Source organism: Schistocerca serialis, chromosome 10, assembly GCF_023864345.2.
Source record: "Schistocerca serialis cubense isolate TAMUIC-IGC-003099 chromosome 10, iqSchSeri2.2, whole genome shotgun sequence".
Lineage (NCBI taxonomy): Eukaryota > Metazoa > Arthropoda > Insecta > Orthoptera > Acrididae > Schistocerca > Schistocerca serialis.
Genome location: NC_064647.1, coordinates 60,234,038 through 60,252,419, shown reverse-complemented (window position 1 = coordinate 60,252,419; position 18,382 = coordinate 60,234,038). Strand labels below are relative to the sequence as shown.

The 18,382-nt window shown below is 45.7% G+C and overlaps 1 protein-coding gene across 3 annotated transcripts in view; it reads right to left on the bottom strand.

Annotated features, from left to right (window-relative positions):
- Positions 1-861: 861 nt before the first annotated feature.
- The window catches only part of LOC126425139 (macrophage mannose receptor 1-like), a 122,352-nt gene continuing 104,831 nt past the window's right edge, over positions 862-18,382 (bottom strand). For all 3 annotated transcript variants that reach the window (XM_050088082.1, XM_050088084.1, XM_050088083.1), the window contains exon 6: positions 862-1,098. In XM_050088082.1, coding sequence (XP_049944039.1) covers positions 932-1,098 — 167 coding nt within the window. In that variant the 3' untranslated portion in view covers positions 862-931. The remainder of the gene's footprint in view (positions 1,099-18,382) is intronic.

Here is an 18,382-nt window from a genome sequence, read left to right as displayed (position 1 = left end):
CCCGCTGCCACATCTTCACTGCTGTGTCCCCCTTACCCTCCATCTCTACACCCTTCATCTCCTTTCTGGAGGTGGCTTCCATCAACTCCCGCTCCTGGATGATGCCCTCTCTCCCTCCATTTATCCCTCCTATCAACTCTGATCCTCTCCCCCCATCCTTTCCTCGATCCTTTTCTTGGGCTCCCTCTCCCCCCCCCTTCCATCCTTTTTCCCCACCTACCCTCTCTCTGCCCCTCTTCCCTCCCCCGAGTGCTTTTGCATTTCCCTCCTCTGCCTTTTCCCATTCCCTCTCGCGTCTGCCCTGCCCCTCCCCTCTTAAGAGTCCTCTCCCTCCTTTGGTTCCCCCCCTTTCGTTTTTCCTCTCCTCCTTCCTTGGTTTCCCCCTCATCTGTCCAGGTCCCCCCCCCCCATCTGCCCTAGGCTATGGTGTGTCCTTTTGAGCCAAAATTTTAGTGCAGTGTTTACAGTGAGTGTTCAGTGCTGTGTGTCTTTTCTGAAGTGTTACGAAGGACCATCATACTGACGCTGGGTGTGATTTTATATCTCTTGCGAACAGAAACCAGATTGTCGCCATGTTTTTCAATTGTCTGTCTACTATGTTACCTGTCCGTATCATGTGTATTTTATTCGCTTTGCCAACCCTTTGCTTTATGTTTTAACTTTTCACAATTTTCCGCCGTTTTACAATTTAAGTCCCCGCTTTATCGCCTGATTTTATTGTTTCTTAACTTCTCCTTACGTTTTAATTCGTCTGTAGGCTGCAGAGCAGCGTAATAAGCTGCTGCCAGCCCGCCCCCTTCGGGGGGAATCGAAATACAATAAAGGAAAAAAAATGAGAACGTTTCTAAGAAGATACTGACATTTGTTATGGTATACTGAAAAAACTTTATTCATATTTGAGTTGCACAACTTGAGCGGCCGCCAGGCGACGTCACCAGGGCACTATCTCGCAGATGAAGGGTAGCTCGCGGTCACAGCGCACGTCCCGGTAGTAGCCGCGCCGCGCCAGAGCCAGGCAGTTCTCCGGCCTCCCGTTGTCGTCGTTGTTCGGCTCGTTCACGTCCCACACTTGAAACTCCATGTCGTTCAGGTGCCTGCCTGCGAAAATACCCAACCGGTCATTGGCAGAAGAAGTACGTTTCGTCTCTACACAAACAGCTGCGAAAGAGACAGTACTCATCTGATAAATGGTGCACACAGGACTAAAATGGAATATTCGTATTCAAAGCTCTGTATTTTCCAAAGTATTGCAGGTACAAACACTCGGTCCAGTCACATTAATGTGGCCGCCTGTCAAAAGCCTGAATAAGCATCTTTTCCAGCGTGGACGTGCAGGGACAGTGTCAGTGAAGTTCTGAAAGGCGCCGACATGAATGTGGAACCATACTGACTCCCGTACCCTGGCCAGCAGCGCAAGGTTTCTCGGTTGAGGATCCATGGCGTGAATAGTCCGATCGAGGTGGGCCCAAAGATTCTCGACTGGGTTTAAATCCGAGGAGTTTGGTGGCTGGGGGAGTACAGTAAACCCATTCTAGTGCTCTTCGAACCACACACGTTGCATTGTCCTGCTGGTGCATGCCATCGTGATGAAGAAAAACAAACTGCATGCAATGGTCGGTCCACATATCTCTCCAGACAGTTCAAGATTCGACTGTATAAAACCATGATCCAGCCTGTTGTTCTATACGGCTTTGAGACATAGAGTATCCGGAAAAAGAACTTCCATAAGCTCCTCGTTTTGGAGAGAAAAGTGCTTTGCAAGATCTTCGGTCCGGTTCCGGATGCAGACACAGGGGAATGGAGGATCAGACACAACCAAGAGCTTGAGGAATTATACTAGCAGGAACTGTCAAAGCCAAACGAACGCAGTGGGCCAGCCAGCCATGTGGCCCAGAGGGACGATCACAGATGGCCTCGGAAGCTCCTCGATTTCACGCCTACAGTAAAGAGAGCGTTGGAGGGATGGCCTCCATGAAGATTTAAGCCAAGCATCAATAGACGTGGACGGATGGCGGATAGCAGCAGTGGACAGAATACAATGGAGGAGGAAACGTGTAGCAGCATGTGGTCCACTGAGCCTGGCGACGTAGAAGAAGAAGAAGAAGAAGAAGTTGATCCATTTTACCTTCCAAAATGGCGAGATCACCCAGGGAATGACACGAAAACATATCCCACACCACAATGCTCCCTCCTCCGGTCTGGACAATTTGTACGATTTTTGCCGGGCTGTATCCGCCAACGGCCATCTGTCCAATGGAGCATAAAACGTGATTCATCTGGAAAGACTTCTTGCAGTAACCCAGTGGACGTCCAGTTGCAGTAATGGCGTGGAAATTCCAGCCTTCGTCACCGATGAACGGCAGTGAGCATGGATGCACGAACGAGACGCCAGCCTCAGAGGCCCATACACAGCAATAGTACTGGTCAACTGAGTGTGTCGGATGCAATCACGGAGAGGGCGACGGAAAAGTTTCGTAGACAGGAAAGTACACACCAAAGTTGTGAACAAATCAGTGAGGATTTGCACAAAATAAATGCGTGGTGTAACGACTGACAGTTACCTCTCAATATTAGTAAGTGTATCCTACTGCGTATAACAAGGCGAAAATCCCCATTAATGTACAAAATAAATGCCCAGTCTTTGGAAGCAGTAACATCCGTCAAGTATCTGGGTGTGACTATTAGAAATGATCTCAAATAGAACGATCAGATTACACAAGTAACAGGTAAGGCAAACTCTAGAATCCTGAAACGATCCAATCCTTCAACAAAGGAAACAGCTTACAATACGTTAGTTCGTCCAGTCTTAGAGTATTTTTCGTCTGTGTGGGACCATTACCAGTTGGGTCTGATTCAAGAGATTGAGAAGGTCCAAAGAAGAGCGACAAGATATTACTACCGCCCACATATATCTCGCGTAATGATCACAACGAAAAGATCCGAGAAATTAGAGCAAATACGGAGACTTACAAGCAGTCGTTCTTTCCACGCACAATTCGTGAATGGAACAGGGAAGGGGGGATCAGATAGTGGTACAATAAGTACCCTCCGCCACACACCGTAAGGTGGCTCGCGGAGTATAGATGTAGATGTAGATGTAGAAGATTCGTGACTGCTACATTTAGCCACCGCAAGAGCGTTACAGATCTCATAGAAAGTCTGAAGTGGGATACACTTGCAGATAGACGGCGCGCTAAACGGAAGGGGTTGCTCACTAAATTCCGAAATCCGATCATCACCGAGGATGTAGAGCATATGTTGTTACCACCAACTTTCAAATCGCGCAATGATCACCTTTCAAAGATAAGGGAAATTAGAGCTCATACTGAGGCGTTCAGATAGTCGTTTTTCCCTCGCGCTATCTGCGAATGGAACAGACGGGGGGAAATATGACTGGCGCGAATTGTGCCCTCCGTCACACACCGTTTGGTGGTTAGTGGAGTATATATGTAGATGTAGATGTTATCTGAACTGTCGTTGAGGAGGCACTGGTGGTCGCCCCCCAATCAGCTGCTCGCCTACACACATCTCGGCAACCGTCCTTCATCATTTACGGCCCCTGGTGCATCACAGTTACCTCGCTGCCTGTTTTTGATAAGGCAGTTTTGCCGTTCACAGTACACTGTAATCACGACGGCACGCGAACAGTTTACAAAGTTAGCCGTTCCGGAAGTGCTTCCACTCTCGGTCTGAAAGCTAATGATCACATTCTTTTTGGACATCAGATGAATCGCTCTGTTTCCGAATCACGACGACAGCTACACTGTTTTTCCATGCCCCCGACACGCTTTACATACCCTGCACTGCTTGTGCTGCCACCTGCGACCTGTGACTGGTTACCGCACATTGATGTCGAATATAGACGGTGGTCACGGTAATGTGACTGGACTGTGTTAGACTGACACATGAGCAGAATCGTATGCTCACTGACTTTGCATTGTGCAACACTGGTTGGTGTTACAACTGCAGGGCGTTGACTAAATGTCGGCAAAGCAAGAAAAGAGTCTTTGTGTATTGGTACATGCGAGATGTTTATCAATGCAGTGTACGTTCGGAAGGAATTATTCATTGTTGTCGACAGTGTAGGGTCACTGGTTGTCCCTGTAACCAGAGCAGTAGTCGTCGACCAAGTGTGTCGGGTGCAATCATGGAGAGGGCGACGGAAAAGTTTCGTACACACTGGCAAACAATGAACGGTCCGGGCAAGCAGCGAATTGCGATTGCCGAAGGAAAGTGTGGGGAAGATTTTTAGTAAGGCAGCTACATTTAAAATCTTAGCGCCTAAAGTTCGTGGAAAAATTAAAACCAGAAGATAATGTCCGGTGGCGTCAATTTCGTATCACGGTAGAGGAAGCACTTGAGGATGAACATTTCGCCTCCAAGCTGATATTCGGCGACGAAGCAAGCTTCTGTTTTTGTGTAAATACAGAGTGTTCGATTTATCTGATGACCGCCTGCCTGGGGTGCTACAGGCCGGCCATGGAAGTCGCGCCTGCCGGTCGAATGGGTCCCGCGGGACCGCACTGAACCCCCCCCCCCTTTTTGGAAGGGGGGTAGGGGGATTTTAGCCTGGAGGCCGTATTGACATACGCGAACCTTGCATACGCGCCTTGTCGGCCAGTGTCATTCGAGCAGTGAAACAGGCGTCACGAGTGTAACAGTGAAGTCTGCGAACGCAACAACGGAAAGAGCGAAATATTCAGCTCCACAACGAGTGTTTACATACAATTCGTATGTGCGTACAGAGTCCGCTCGTGCCGTTCGGAGATTGTTTCAACAGGTGTTCGAGATCCGAGGCGTGATGCAGTTCACAAATAAGTGAATAACCTTGGTGAAACAGGAAGTGCACAAGACGAGAAGCGTTAACGACGACGTACAGTGCTCACAGAAGCTCGTCTCCATGACATTGCATACCGCCTGGAAAATTCCCCTGAATAGCTTCTTACACGTCTTTCGTCGCAGAAAACACGAATACCGTGCACCTCCGAACAAAGGCCCTATAAAGTGTCAGTAGCACAAGAACTTCGACCTGGTGATCCTGCGCGCAGGGTTACATTTTGTGAATGGGTTTTTAAAACAAGTGCATGACGGTGAAATCGATCATTACCTAATTTTGTTTTCAGACGTGGCTCGGTTCCATTTACACAGGCGTGTTAATTCCCTAAACTGGACATTGGAGCACAGATAGACTTGTTGTGCTTCATGAGGAACCCTTCACAATCAGAAAATTATGCACAAAGGATTCGCTCCATAATGTCAGATGGGGAATTCAGATGGCTACTTGGATGCTCTAAATCGTATATGCTTCAGTTCAAGTTGTAATGGTTTTTTATTTACGTCACCATTACGGCACTCCAACACCAGTTCACGATACCACTAATATCGTACTACTTTTCTGCGAATTAACAGACATATTTTTGTGACAATATTCACATTTGGTTTTATTAATGTATAGGTACTCCGATGTATCGATATATTACAGTGAAATGTTCTTGTGTGTATTCATTTCTGTGAGACTGTCATAATCTTTGACTTACTTGTAACCGTTTTGGCGCGAATGCGCACAGAGCAGTCTTTGTTTCACTTTGCAGAAGTTGTTATTTCGCTTTGTAAAAGAACAGTAAAGTCTTGTGTTTGGTTAAAGTGGAAATTAAAAATATGCAGATTGATACAAAACTGTTTTCTTGATGATGTGACAGTTAAGAAGAAGTACATGTAAATTTACAAGAAGTTTAATAAAAATGTGTATCGTGAACACCAAGTCAAAAATTATTTCTACCATACCACTGTTCTGATCTGGGATTGTTTGATCATTAAGAATTTCCTCAAAAACGTATTTGTTAGGTCTTCGAATATTGCTAAAATACAAATCTGGACCTTCTAGCAGTCAAAGTGGAATCACCCTAGAATCAACAAGATGAGTCATAACAACTTCTACGAAATCTACGTGGGAATCCATTCAAGACAAGTGCCAAAATTAATGATTTTTTTACAGTGACTTCATTATTTCCATTCTGACGAAACCATCCACAGTCAATAACTTTGTTGTTGGCCGATAAAGCGAACATATGCTGCGTGAGCAACATGAAGCTCGTTGCATGACAGCGCACCGCCACACAAATGCAAGATCGTACGAAATTTGTGGGGCTCAAAAATGAACTGTGGTGCTTCAGCACCCTCCTTTTTCGCTTCATTTGTCTCCATGCGATTTCTGGTTACTTCCAAATCTGAAAATGGCAACATGGATGCATGTCCGCTGGAACATTGCATCGAACTTTGTGGACACTGTAAGATACAGACACTGCACTGCGTATTTCATGACAAAGCAAGGCGAAGTGACGAGCAGAAGCATTGTCTGTCCGTGAGCGATGATCCTACGACTTGTATGCGAGCACTGTGGGACGTGGACGTCAGGACATATGAAAGTCTGTGGCTGGCCGTCGAGTCGTGCACGGATAGCCAAGGTGTGGCAGCGATAGTTCCGATGCCACAGCCAAGGTGTACGCTCTTAGGTTGGCACTGCGAGAACGGACGAACCACGCCGGCCGCAGCGCCCTCCAGCCAGCTCAACGGCGCCGCTCCACTTTCTGGCCATTTCATCAAGAGCAGGCGGCCTGGAAACATCGCTTCAGCTTCAGAGTGTGCTGGCTCGCTATTGAGACTTTGCATACTTACGACGGGAATACGGCTTCGCACCTACGTGCTCATCATCGCGAAGTTATGTAACCACTTATTTAATTGGTTTTGCCTATAGTAAACTTCTTTAAATTTACATGCAGTACCGAAGTGCTTTACCTCACCTGCTGCTACTCGCTTCCTTCACTCGGGTTCGCAGCTCGTGGTCGTGCGGTAGCGTTCTCGCTTCCCACGCCCGGGTTCCCGGGTTCGATTCCCGGCGGGGTCACGGATTTTCTCTGCCTCGTGATGACTTGGTGTTGTGTGATGTCCTTAGGTTAGTTAGGTTTAAGTAGTTCTAAGTTCTAGGGGACTGATGACCATAGCTGTTAAGTCCCATAGTGCTCAGAGCCATTTGAACCATTTGAACCTTCACTCGGCCTATTTTGCAGATCACACAAGCAGACCCACGCGCCACCTTCCGGGCAGGAAACAAAACAAAGTAGTTAGGCCGAACGCACTCGTTAATGAGGAACTTCGGGTTCGAGCCCCAGCCCAGCACAAATTTTCATATATTAGCAGTAAACTGTATAGCCAGTGAACAATCGTATTCACAGTTTGTGAATACATTTCGTAATTACATTTATGTTGTTTTGCTAAGACAGCAGAACGATTTGTGCAAGCAATAATGACTCAAATATTGTTGCTACCACCTTAACACACATTACGATTACTGTAATACATGCAGAACAAACTCTTATATAAAAACTAAAATAATAAACTAAATAATATAAATCAAAATAGTGCTAGCCATCAGACTGCATACTTACAATATGTAGTACATATTTATATTTGACTTTTTTCATTTTGTGACGTCATAGCACATTCACTGGTGGAGAGAGGCGTTTCTATAAACAGATTTTTGAGAGGCGTCAGCAGGACGTCAGCATGAGTTATCACTGGCGTTGGTCGTCTGACCAACATTACGTGTATTTCTGTAATTGCCTAACAATGTTACGTTGACATCATTGTAAAACGTGGGTGATTACATGTGACCTGTGTTGACATAACAAATGTTATTTGCGAAAACTTGTTTCGACCTATCACTTGCACTTGGAACACAGTACCTCCGCCAGTGAACTCTGGAAAGACAGGTAGGTGTTTGGACGCTCCTCCAGTAAACAATAAATAAAGAGAGATTTTTCGCATTTTTGAGAGATTAAAAAGCAGATCAAAATCATAAACTGAAAATAAACTAGGCCCATCTCTTCAAAATGTTTTCAAATATTCTAACCCCACAAGGACATACAGGCAGTTTCAAAAATATTACGAACCTTGCGGACAGTTTCATATACCAAAAAAAGAAAGAAAGTTCGAGTAACTATTGAAGGTTGGCATTCAATGGCTTCCTAGGTACAACTCAGCATTTTCACTTACGCATGCACTCGTTTCTCTCATTGTATCCTAGATGGCGTTATGTTGCCAGGGAAACTTGTTTACATTCGTCATTCGTCTACTTCAAGGTTTAAGATTAATGCGTGGGCTGGAATTGTAAGTGGATTGTCTGGATACGTTCTTCCAGCACGTCCTACAGCAGTCTATAGGAACGTTATTCATAACACCCTCGAAGACCTACTAGATGACCTTAGCCTGCAGATAAGAAGAAACATGTGGTTTACACGTGATGCAGCTCCAGCACATTTCGTTTTCAGTGTTGGAGATGCACTGGCTGGTATCTACCATCACAGATGGACACGTAGAGGAGAACCATGTTCCCATGGTCTGCATGTTCTCAGTCCTTTAGATCATGGCTCTGGGCGCACGTTAAACATTTGGTTTGTGCAAAAGACCATCTTGATGCCTAACTCTTCATCGACGTGACAGGGAAGCCTATAAAACAATCAGGGACTCTTTGAAAGGGTGAGGCAGTCCATGATTCGACGAGAGTACGCGTGTTTAGGATCAAAAGGGAACATTTCGAGCATTTATTATGAGTGTTGATGAGCTTCAATCACCTAAGTGGTCAACTTCCATTAATAACCCCAAAACGAAAGATTTCCGGACGTATGTTTTCACGAACATTTTTTTCTTATCCTGGTGTAACGGATCTGTCCCCAAAGTCTGTATCGGCGTTTTGAAAGACCGTCTATTTCTAGACGAAATTCTAATGGATTTCAGAGGCTGCCTTTCACACGTACAGTGCAGTGTGAATCTGCTACGACCGCTTCAGGACCAACTATGCATTGTAATTGCCAAGAGCGCTCAGCTACCTGAGTAAGTACTACGTTTAGGAGTCATCACAGGGACTAGCGCCCCTAAGGGACTTCAGACAAAAACACGGGCTTGTTTACGATGCACACGCTGTGCTCCGAACAGGGAAGAAAGAAACCGGTCAAGTACGAGTAGGACTGGCACTCTGAGGGTTCTGCACAAACTTAATTATCTATGCAGGGTCAATCACCTAAACTTACACCGCAAATAATGTGGAAATGGGAAGTGCTTTAGACGTGCGGTTTTAACAGTATGGATTGGTAGTCACTGGCTCGTACTGTTGGACAATCAACAGATTGTAATAATACTTAGAAAGTGTATTTTTTGTGCAAGCATATAGTTTTATAAATGGAACAATGCCTATCGATATTAAATAACTGCCGGCCGGGGTGGCCGAGCGGTTCTAGGCGCTACAGTCTGGAACCGCGCGACCTCTACGGTCGCAGGTTCCAATCCTGCCTCCGGCATGGATGTGTGTGATATCCTTAGGTTAGTTAGGTTTAAGTAGTTCTAAGTTCTAGGAGACTGAAGACCACAGCAGTTAAGTCCCATAGTGCTCAGAGCCTTTTGAACCATTTTATTTGCTTTCGAGGACATAAGCACTCCAGATACAAAACAGCATGTTGGGAAAGAGGTAAGTCACTTTTATTTCAGGGAAGATCGCACCCTGCATTCTTGTGCAAACAGTATATATACGAGTATATTAAGTAACTAAAAGTGAAGTGGACTGACAAGGCAGCCAGTCCACAGTGACGGGTAGCCGATAGAAAGGCACGAGTACACACTCACGCCGACGGGCGTCAATTCTGGAACAGGATAACTATTGAATGGTAGCAAGAAAAGTACGTAGCTGCTTTATACTTAACTTTATTAGTTGATGACTACAGCATTCTTCTTGAGACATTTATACTATCTCTCAAAGTAGGTAAGGCTAATGGCGCCTTGCTAGGTCGTAGCCATGGACTTAGCAGAAGGCTATTCCAACTGGCTCTCGGCAAATGAGAGGAAGGCTTCGTCCGTATGGTCGCTAGCAATCTCCTCGTACAACTGGGCGAGTGCTATATCGTCTCTCGAGACCTGCCTTGTGGTGGCGCTAGGTCTGCGATCACACAGTGGCGACACGCGGGTCCGACATGTACTAAATGGACCGCGGCCGATTTAAGCTACCACCTAGCAAGTGTGGTGTCTGGCGGTGACACCACAAAAAGTATGGAAAATAGAATGTCAGTGGTGTTTGTTGCAGAATTCTAGTGCGGATCGTTTACGGAACGTATCCGAGCCGTGCGCGGCTCGCGGTCATGCCGTTTATTGCTCGTCATCTTGTTTTCGCGGTTCTATCGCCTCGTGTTTTCTTTTAATTCTTTTTACTCACGGCATTTGGTTGCTGGTTTGCTTGCCCGTGAGAGGCAGCAGCAGCGCTTATCGACAAGTGCACTGTCGAAGCATCTCTGGAGCGACCGCTAGTATTTCCGGGTCGTCGTCTGTGAGAGTTCAGTCGGGACGCAGCAGCAGTGAAGTCGGCGACACAGCGACGGCGAGGCAGGCGCTGACAGCCGGTGCCCGCCGGCCGCTGGAGACACACGCAAGACTGGAGCGGGACGAGCGTTGGTCGGTCGTTCGGTTGGTCGTCTCATCGGGCGACGTGTATTTGGTCTTTTGAGCGTTTCTGGGCCTCGCCACTGGGTCATCTTGCCGGATGTGGGTCGCTTCCTTCCATGCGCAGAGATGTCGTGGCCAGTGGGCAAGAGTTACCTCTGCATGATGGATGGGTACGAGCCCGGGTCGCCGTGTCTCCGAGTTCCGAACGGACATGGATTTGAGTCGGGTTGGAGCTGCAGTCAGCTTCGGACAGCCGAGACTCGTCCGACCGTTCGCGACACACGCAACAACAGTGGGACCGACCTGGGTTGGTCGTTCGGTCGGTCTTCACATCGGACGACGTGTATTTGGTCGCCGACCGTTTGTGGAAACTGTGTCGAATTCTTCGTCCTTGTTGTTCCACAGTGATTGCTTTTACGGTTGTTCGAGTTCTTGTGCAAGTGTGTTTACGTGGAACCGTGTGTAGCTTCTGTGATTTCCACTGAGCACATGAATGCTGTCTGCATACTGGAGTAGGCAGTTGGTCGGTTGCGACAGAGGCAATTAGTTAGGTTGTTGATTGGTTCTTCAGCTGTCCCTAGATCCTGTTCCAACACGATTGTTTAGTGTTACGCTTGGCTGCCTGTCTCACCTAAACTGTGGTTAGAGTTTCCTCCCCAGGCCGGCCCTTGGAACACTTCCGAGCACCACTGTTCTGTTGTTTGTCATTGTCATTTTATTTGGTCGCAGGTACTGTGACAGGCCTTCAGCCGCGTATTAATACTGTCTGTTTTATGTTTAGTATATGGCCTTCAGCCGAACTTCATGACAACTACTTTAGTATCAGACCTTCGGCTGTGTTTTATTTAAAATTCTTGTTCCTCTTTTTTTGCCCTTCAGCCGCGATGTTTCAGAATCTGTGACTTCAATATGTAAATCCTTGTCTGTAACGTTTCTCTTTAATTATCTTGAATTCTTGAAACGGCCTTAAGCCGTGTTCTGTAAATGTTTATTTTAAGGTGGTCTTAAATTATTCGTGACTAATTTTTGGGCTTTCAGCCGGCAACATAGTTAAAGTTTTATTAAGATGTTTTTCTGTTGTACTGTGTAAAAGCTTATCTTTAGATCCTCTCTTTTATTATGGAAGTTTTTTTTTATTAGGCTTTCAGCCGAGGAATCAATTTGAATTTTCCTTAATATGGCTTTAGCCGAAATTTGTAAATGCTTGACTTTTAAAGAATTTCCTTAGCTGATTTGAAATATTATTTCGGTCTTTAGCCGAGAAGATATTGCAATTTTACTTAAGTAAGGTCTTCAGCCGTTACTCTAAATCCTGCTGTTTTAAAAGGAATCATTTAAACTTATACTGCAGAAGTTACTTGGGTCCTCAGCCGTGAATTGATCTTTGTTGTTTTAAAGAGAAAACTGTGCACTGGTTTGAGGAATAAAGCAGTTGATGCGCACGTTAGCTCCCGCGCAATCGCACGAGGAAGTGGTATGGGTCAGGCCCCTTCCACAACCTGATCCGCTTTGTCCTGTGAAACCAGGCTTCAGTAGTATTGTGAGAAGTTTTCACACCAACGTTTGTACAATACCTGTGATAGCACACACTACAGACAACACAAGTACATACTTTAGTTATGTGGATTCTCATCAGTAACGGCACAACTGACCATCATGACTACTGGTAACGGCAATACAGGCTTCCAGTCTACTATGGAATGATTTCTGCGCACATTCTAACATTTCACCAGAGATGTCCAAGCAGGCTGCAGTAATACGTCTCTGCATATCATCGGGAGTAGTTGGCATCTCTTTGTAGATAGTATCTTTCAGCTTTCCCCACACAAAAAAGTTTACAGGCGTCAAATCCGGGGAATGGGCCGGCCAATGTACAGGTCCTCTGCATGCAATCCAACGATGGAAACAATTGGTGAAGACATTCTGTAGCACTTGGTGCACTATGGGTTGGACAGCCATAACAAAGATTCTTCCTACAGGAAAGTCTTATAGCATCTGTGGAAGATGGGTTGTTACGATGCTGCGATACTTGCATGTTCAGCGTTCAATCTACGAAAAACGGGTCTATAAGCTGATGGTTCACTTCCAACACGAAGTGTTTACATCCAATTGAGCTGAAGCCAGCAGGGTATTGCCAACAGACCAATAGTGCAGTTTTCGGCGGTTTACCTGGCCATGGTTGATAAATGCAGTTTCAGCACTAAAGAAGATACATGATTCATCTGGATGATGATGGTGACGATATTTGGTTTGTGAGGCACTAAACTGCATAGTTATCAGCACCCGTACAGAGTCCCAATGTTTTCACTGTCCACTTTCGCCAATTTCGTCAATGATGATGAAATGATGAGGGCAACACAAACAGCCAGTCCCCGGGTGGAGAAAATCCACGACCCAGTCGGAAATTGAACCCTGGGCCCCGTGATCTAGTGGCAGTAACGCAAGCCACTAGATCACTAGCTGCAGGCGATGTATCTGGAGTATCCTGTCGTAATGCCCACGAGCAGAAGTTAAAACGTTTCTCATGGTCGTTTCCATACAGCTTTTGATGAAGAGAGATGTGACTGGGGTCGAATCTATGTCGATGGCGATTGCGTATTGCACTTGCCTGACTCATACCTCTTCCTCGTGCGATTGCGCGGGAGCTAACGTGCGGATCAACTGCGACAGCAGCAGGAACATTAATTTTCCCCTCTTCTGTCGTTACTTGTTTCCTTCTGTTACGTTGTGTTAAGTGTTACACGACTCGTTGAAGATTCAAATGGCTCTGAGCACTATGGGACTTAACATCTGAGTCATCAGTCCCCTAGACTTAGAACTACTTAAACCTAACTAACATAAGGTCATCACACACATCCATTCCCGAGGGAGGATTCGAACCTGCGACCGTAGCGGTCGCTCGGTTCCATACTGAAGCGCCTAGATCTGCTCGGCCACTGTGGCCAGCCTGGCTGAAGAGGTTCATAAATAACTGCCGAGATGGTTGACGTCTATTGGGATATCTTGCTGCTTACACCATACAAGAATGAACTAAATTCTACCTACACTCTCCATACGCCATAAACACGTCGACTTTTTCTGCGTTGGTGCATCCCATCGTCCACTCACAACCTACTGGGTAGACCACCACACACCAACTGACAAGCAAGTTGGAACACACACAAACACACTGCAAGCAAACATAACAACATTGTACCTAGCAACCATGCAGATTAAATGGTCGTTGTGTAAACTTTCCGAAATATCGAAATATGATATCTCATGAACGACTGACACAAGAATTCTACAGCAAATACCACTGACATTCTAATTTACCCTGTCTTTAGTCTCCTATTCTCAATGGGCATTGTTCCATTTGATAAAGTGTATGTGTGCACGAAAAATACGCTTTCTAACCATTATTGGAATCTGTGTATTGGCTAATAATACGGGCCCCTAGCTACCAATCACTTCTCTGAAAACCATACATCAATGGCACTTTCTACTTCTGCAATACTTGGGGTGGAAGTTTTAGGTGATTCATCCTGTATGGATAATGATTTCGTGTGGCCCAATGGACCACAGCGAGTTTTCCTATTGGACGCCACATCAGCGACTGGCGTGTCCCTAACTTACCTCGATTATCCAATCAGGCAAAAGGGCCCTACAGTTTATTGTGGGATCTGAACTACTTATTGCTTCCGGGGACTCCTCACATTGCAGACATCTGAAGGCCAGGTTCAAACGAAGACTGAAAAATCCGTGGCTCGATCGAGGTTCGATCCCAATACTTCTTCATTTACACTTATGCACTGGGTCACTGAACCACAGCCTGACACATGTGTAGATGGTTCATTCACAGATTTTGATGACTGAGTATGCAAGTATCAAAATATGCGGCATATACGGCTGTAACTTGAGATTGCTTTCACTTAGAAGCTTAAATTATTTACTCTGGGGAAGTGTCCGTAGACTGGAGGATTTGAGAGAGATTTCAATTTGATACCTGTATGCTTTCCAGAAGGAAAGGAGTCCTTACAGACAGCTGCATCTTTTGAGTGTATGACGTAGAAGCATAAATTTCTTATACCGCCACAGAACCTTAGACATTAGTAGTGACATAAATTTCAACCTTTTTTTTATCCATTCCTTCTTAACAGACTGACATACAAATGGCCAAAAAACGGCAAAAAAGATCAAATTAACTATTTTTTTGTACTGTGCAAACTTTCTCCTTGTCGAATTTCATGGTTCCGTGCCATCGGGAAATACCATATAGATTTTGATTAGTGAGTTTGCTAGTACCGAAATACGTGTTTTAAATCGCCGAATATTTTTATTGCATTGACTTAGAAGCTTAAATTTTCCACACCGCTGGGGGAACTTCGACCATAGTAAGTGACACAAATTTCAACTTTATACCTACAGCCGTTCCTGAGAAGAAGGGGTCTTTAACAGTCGGACAGACAGACAGACAGACAGACAAATGGACAGCGAAGTGATCCTGTAAACGTTCCGTTTTTACCGAATGACGTATGGACTCCTAAAAGAAGGCGAGCAATTGTACTATGTGCTAGTTAAGAGAGAAGAAAAGTGGAAGTGCATGGTAGTGTAAAACTGTGCAGTAGACTATTTTAAATTCTATGGTAACCAACAATCCCTCTAGTTGATACGTGTAAAATCAGACTGTACAGAAACCAGTAGGATATTTAATTACTATTACATTGGGTTAACGTATCAAGGACTGTCGACGAAATCCATAATATGGATTCATGGCGTAATTTTTGAGGGGCTCAGAGTTTCACTGTGTAAGAGACGCCAAAAGCCAGTGGAAACGCACACAGAAGTATTCAGACTGTAACGGGTAGAAGTGCAGTGCTTTTATATGTGATACCTTAATACACTACTGGCCATTAAAATTGCTAAACGAAGAAGAAATGCAGATGATAAACGGGTATTCATTGGACAAATATATTATACTACAACTTACATGTGATTACATTTTCACGCAATTTGGGTGCATAGATCCTGAGAACTCAGTACCCAGAGCAACCACCTCTGGCCGTAATAACGGCCTTGATACGCCTGGGCATTGAGTCAAACAGAGCTTGCATGGCGTGTAAAGGTACAGCTACGCATGCATGCAATTATGATTAAAAATATCTTCATAAATAAGAACACTTTTAGAACCCAACTCTAAATAAAATATACACACTGAATGGACCATTTATGTATTGAGGGGGTAACTACAGTGTACTGGACAGGGACCTTGACAACTGCTTCGGCGGACCAAACGGGCTGGCGCAGTGGTTAGCATACCGGACTCACATTCGGGAGGACTACGGTTCAAACCCGCGTCCGGCCATCCTGATTTACACTACTGGCCATCAAAATTGCTACATCAAGAAGAAATGCAGATGGTAAACGGATATTCATTGGACAAATATATTATCCTAGAACTGACATGCGATTACATTTTCACGCAATTTGGGTGCATAGATCCTGAGAAATCAGTACACAATACGTGTACAGGTACAGCTACCCATGCAGCTTCAACACGATACCACAGTTCATCAGGAGTAGTGACTGGCGTATTGTGACGAGCCAGTTGCTCGGCCACCATTGACCAGACGTTTCCAGTTGGTGAGAGATCTGGAGAATGTACTGGCCAGGGCAGCAATCGAACATTTTCTGTATCCAGAAAGGCCCGTACAGGACCTGCAACATGCGGTCGTGCATTATCCTGCTGAAATGTAGGGTTTCACAGGGATCGAATGAAGGGTACAGACACGGATCGTAACACATCTGAAATGTAACGTCCACTGTTCAAACTGCCATCAATGCGAACAAGAGATGACCGAGACGTGTAAGCAATGGCACCCCATACCATCACGCCGGGTGATACGTCAATATGGCGATGACGAATACACGCTTCCAGTGTGCGTTCACCGCGATGTCGCCAAACACGGATGCGACCATGATGATGCTGTAAACAGAACCTGGGTTCATGTGAAAAAATGACATTTTGCCATTCGTGCACCCAATTTCGTCGTTGAGTACACCATCGCAGGTGCTCTTGTCTGTGATGCAGCGTCAAGGGAACCGCAGCCGTGGTCTCCGAGCTGATAGTCCATGGTGGTGCAAACGTCGTCGAACTGTTCATGCATATGGCTGTTGTCTCGCAAACGTCCCCATCTGTTGACTCTGAGATCGAGACGTGGCTGCACGATCCGTTACAGCCATGCTGATAAAATGCCTGTCATCTCGACTGCTACTGATACGAGGCCGTTGGGATCTTGCACGGCGTTCCGTATTACCCTCCTGAACCCACCGGTTCCATATTCTGCTAACAGTGATTGGGTCTCGACCAACACGAGCAGCAATGTCGCGATACGATAAACCGCAATCGTGATAGGCTACAATCTGACCTTTATCAAAGTCGGAAACGTAATGATACGCATTTCTCCTCCTTAGGCGAGGCATCACAACAATGTTTCACCAGGCAACGCTGGTCAACTGCTGTTTGTGTATGAGAAATCGGTTGGAAACTTTCTTCATGTCAGCACGTTGTAGGTGTCGCCACCGGCGCCAATCTTGTGTGAATGCTCTGAAAAGCTAATCATTTGCAAAGCACAGCATCTTCTTCCTGTCGGTTAAATTTCGCGTCTGTAGCACGTCATCTTCGTGGTGTAGCAATTTTAATGGCCAGTAGTGTATGTACACATGGAGGGGATAGGCAAAATAATGTGAACGGCGTTAGTTATGGGGTGGCTGTGTTTGACGGTCAACAACGCAGATAAGGCACGTGTCGCGCTGGACTGTGCTTGGTCAGTACGGACCAGGCACGAGTGCAGGTTGGTTACGAGTTGTGCACACTTCGTATTTGCATTCATAGGCCGAGGTCGGCGTGCAGTGAAAGACCTAACAGAGTTCCAAAGAGGGCAGATTGTGGGGGGCCCGATTAGCTGCAGCATCAGTTACCAAGACAGCCGACCTACTGAATGTTTCAAGGGCACCTGTTTCAACAGTCATGACAGCCTACATGTAACATGGAAAGACATCATCGTGTAAACGTAATACTGGACGCAAATCAAAACTAAATGAGAGAGATCGTCGTACGCTAACACGAATTGTCAGAACAGCATAAAACTACAGCAGCTAAATTGACTGCAGAGCTCAACAGCCATCTTCGAGACCCGTATCTATTGAGACTGTCCGCCGAGAAATCCATAAAGCGAATATTCGTGGACGAACTGCTATACCTAAACCACTGGTGACGGCAACCAACGCAGTGAACCGTAAAACATGCTGTCAGGAGCATAAATCCTGGACGGCTGATCAGTGGAAACACGTCATATGGTCCGACGAGTCAGCAGTTTCTTTACTTCCAATATCGGTCCTGTTTCACCTCTGGAGAACGCCAAAAGAAGCCTGCAATCCTGATTTCTTGATTCCAACAGTTAAGCACGGACGTCGAAGTGTGATGGTGTGGGCAGCCAAGTCATGGTGTTCTGCTGGTCCCATCATTACTTTCAAAGGCCCTGTTAGAGCCAACGATTACGTGAACATTTTGGGTGATCAGGTGCACCCCATGAATCAAATGTTGTTCCTTAATAATGACGTCGTATTTCGGGATGATAATGCACCTATTCACACAGCCAGGACAGTCAATCTGAGGAGCACTCAACTGAACTGCAGCTTCTTCCCTGGCCACCACAGTCCCTGAACTCGAACATTATCGAACTCTTGTGTACGGTATTGGAGCACAGACTCCGGAGCCACTTCAGGAGTTAGAAGAGGATCTGATCGAAGAGTGGAATAGCATTCCACTGGAGGGTATACAGTCATTATATGTCAGTATTCCTAGAAGGATTGCAGCTGTATTACAGGCAAATGGGGTTCAACTCCTTATTAATAA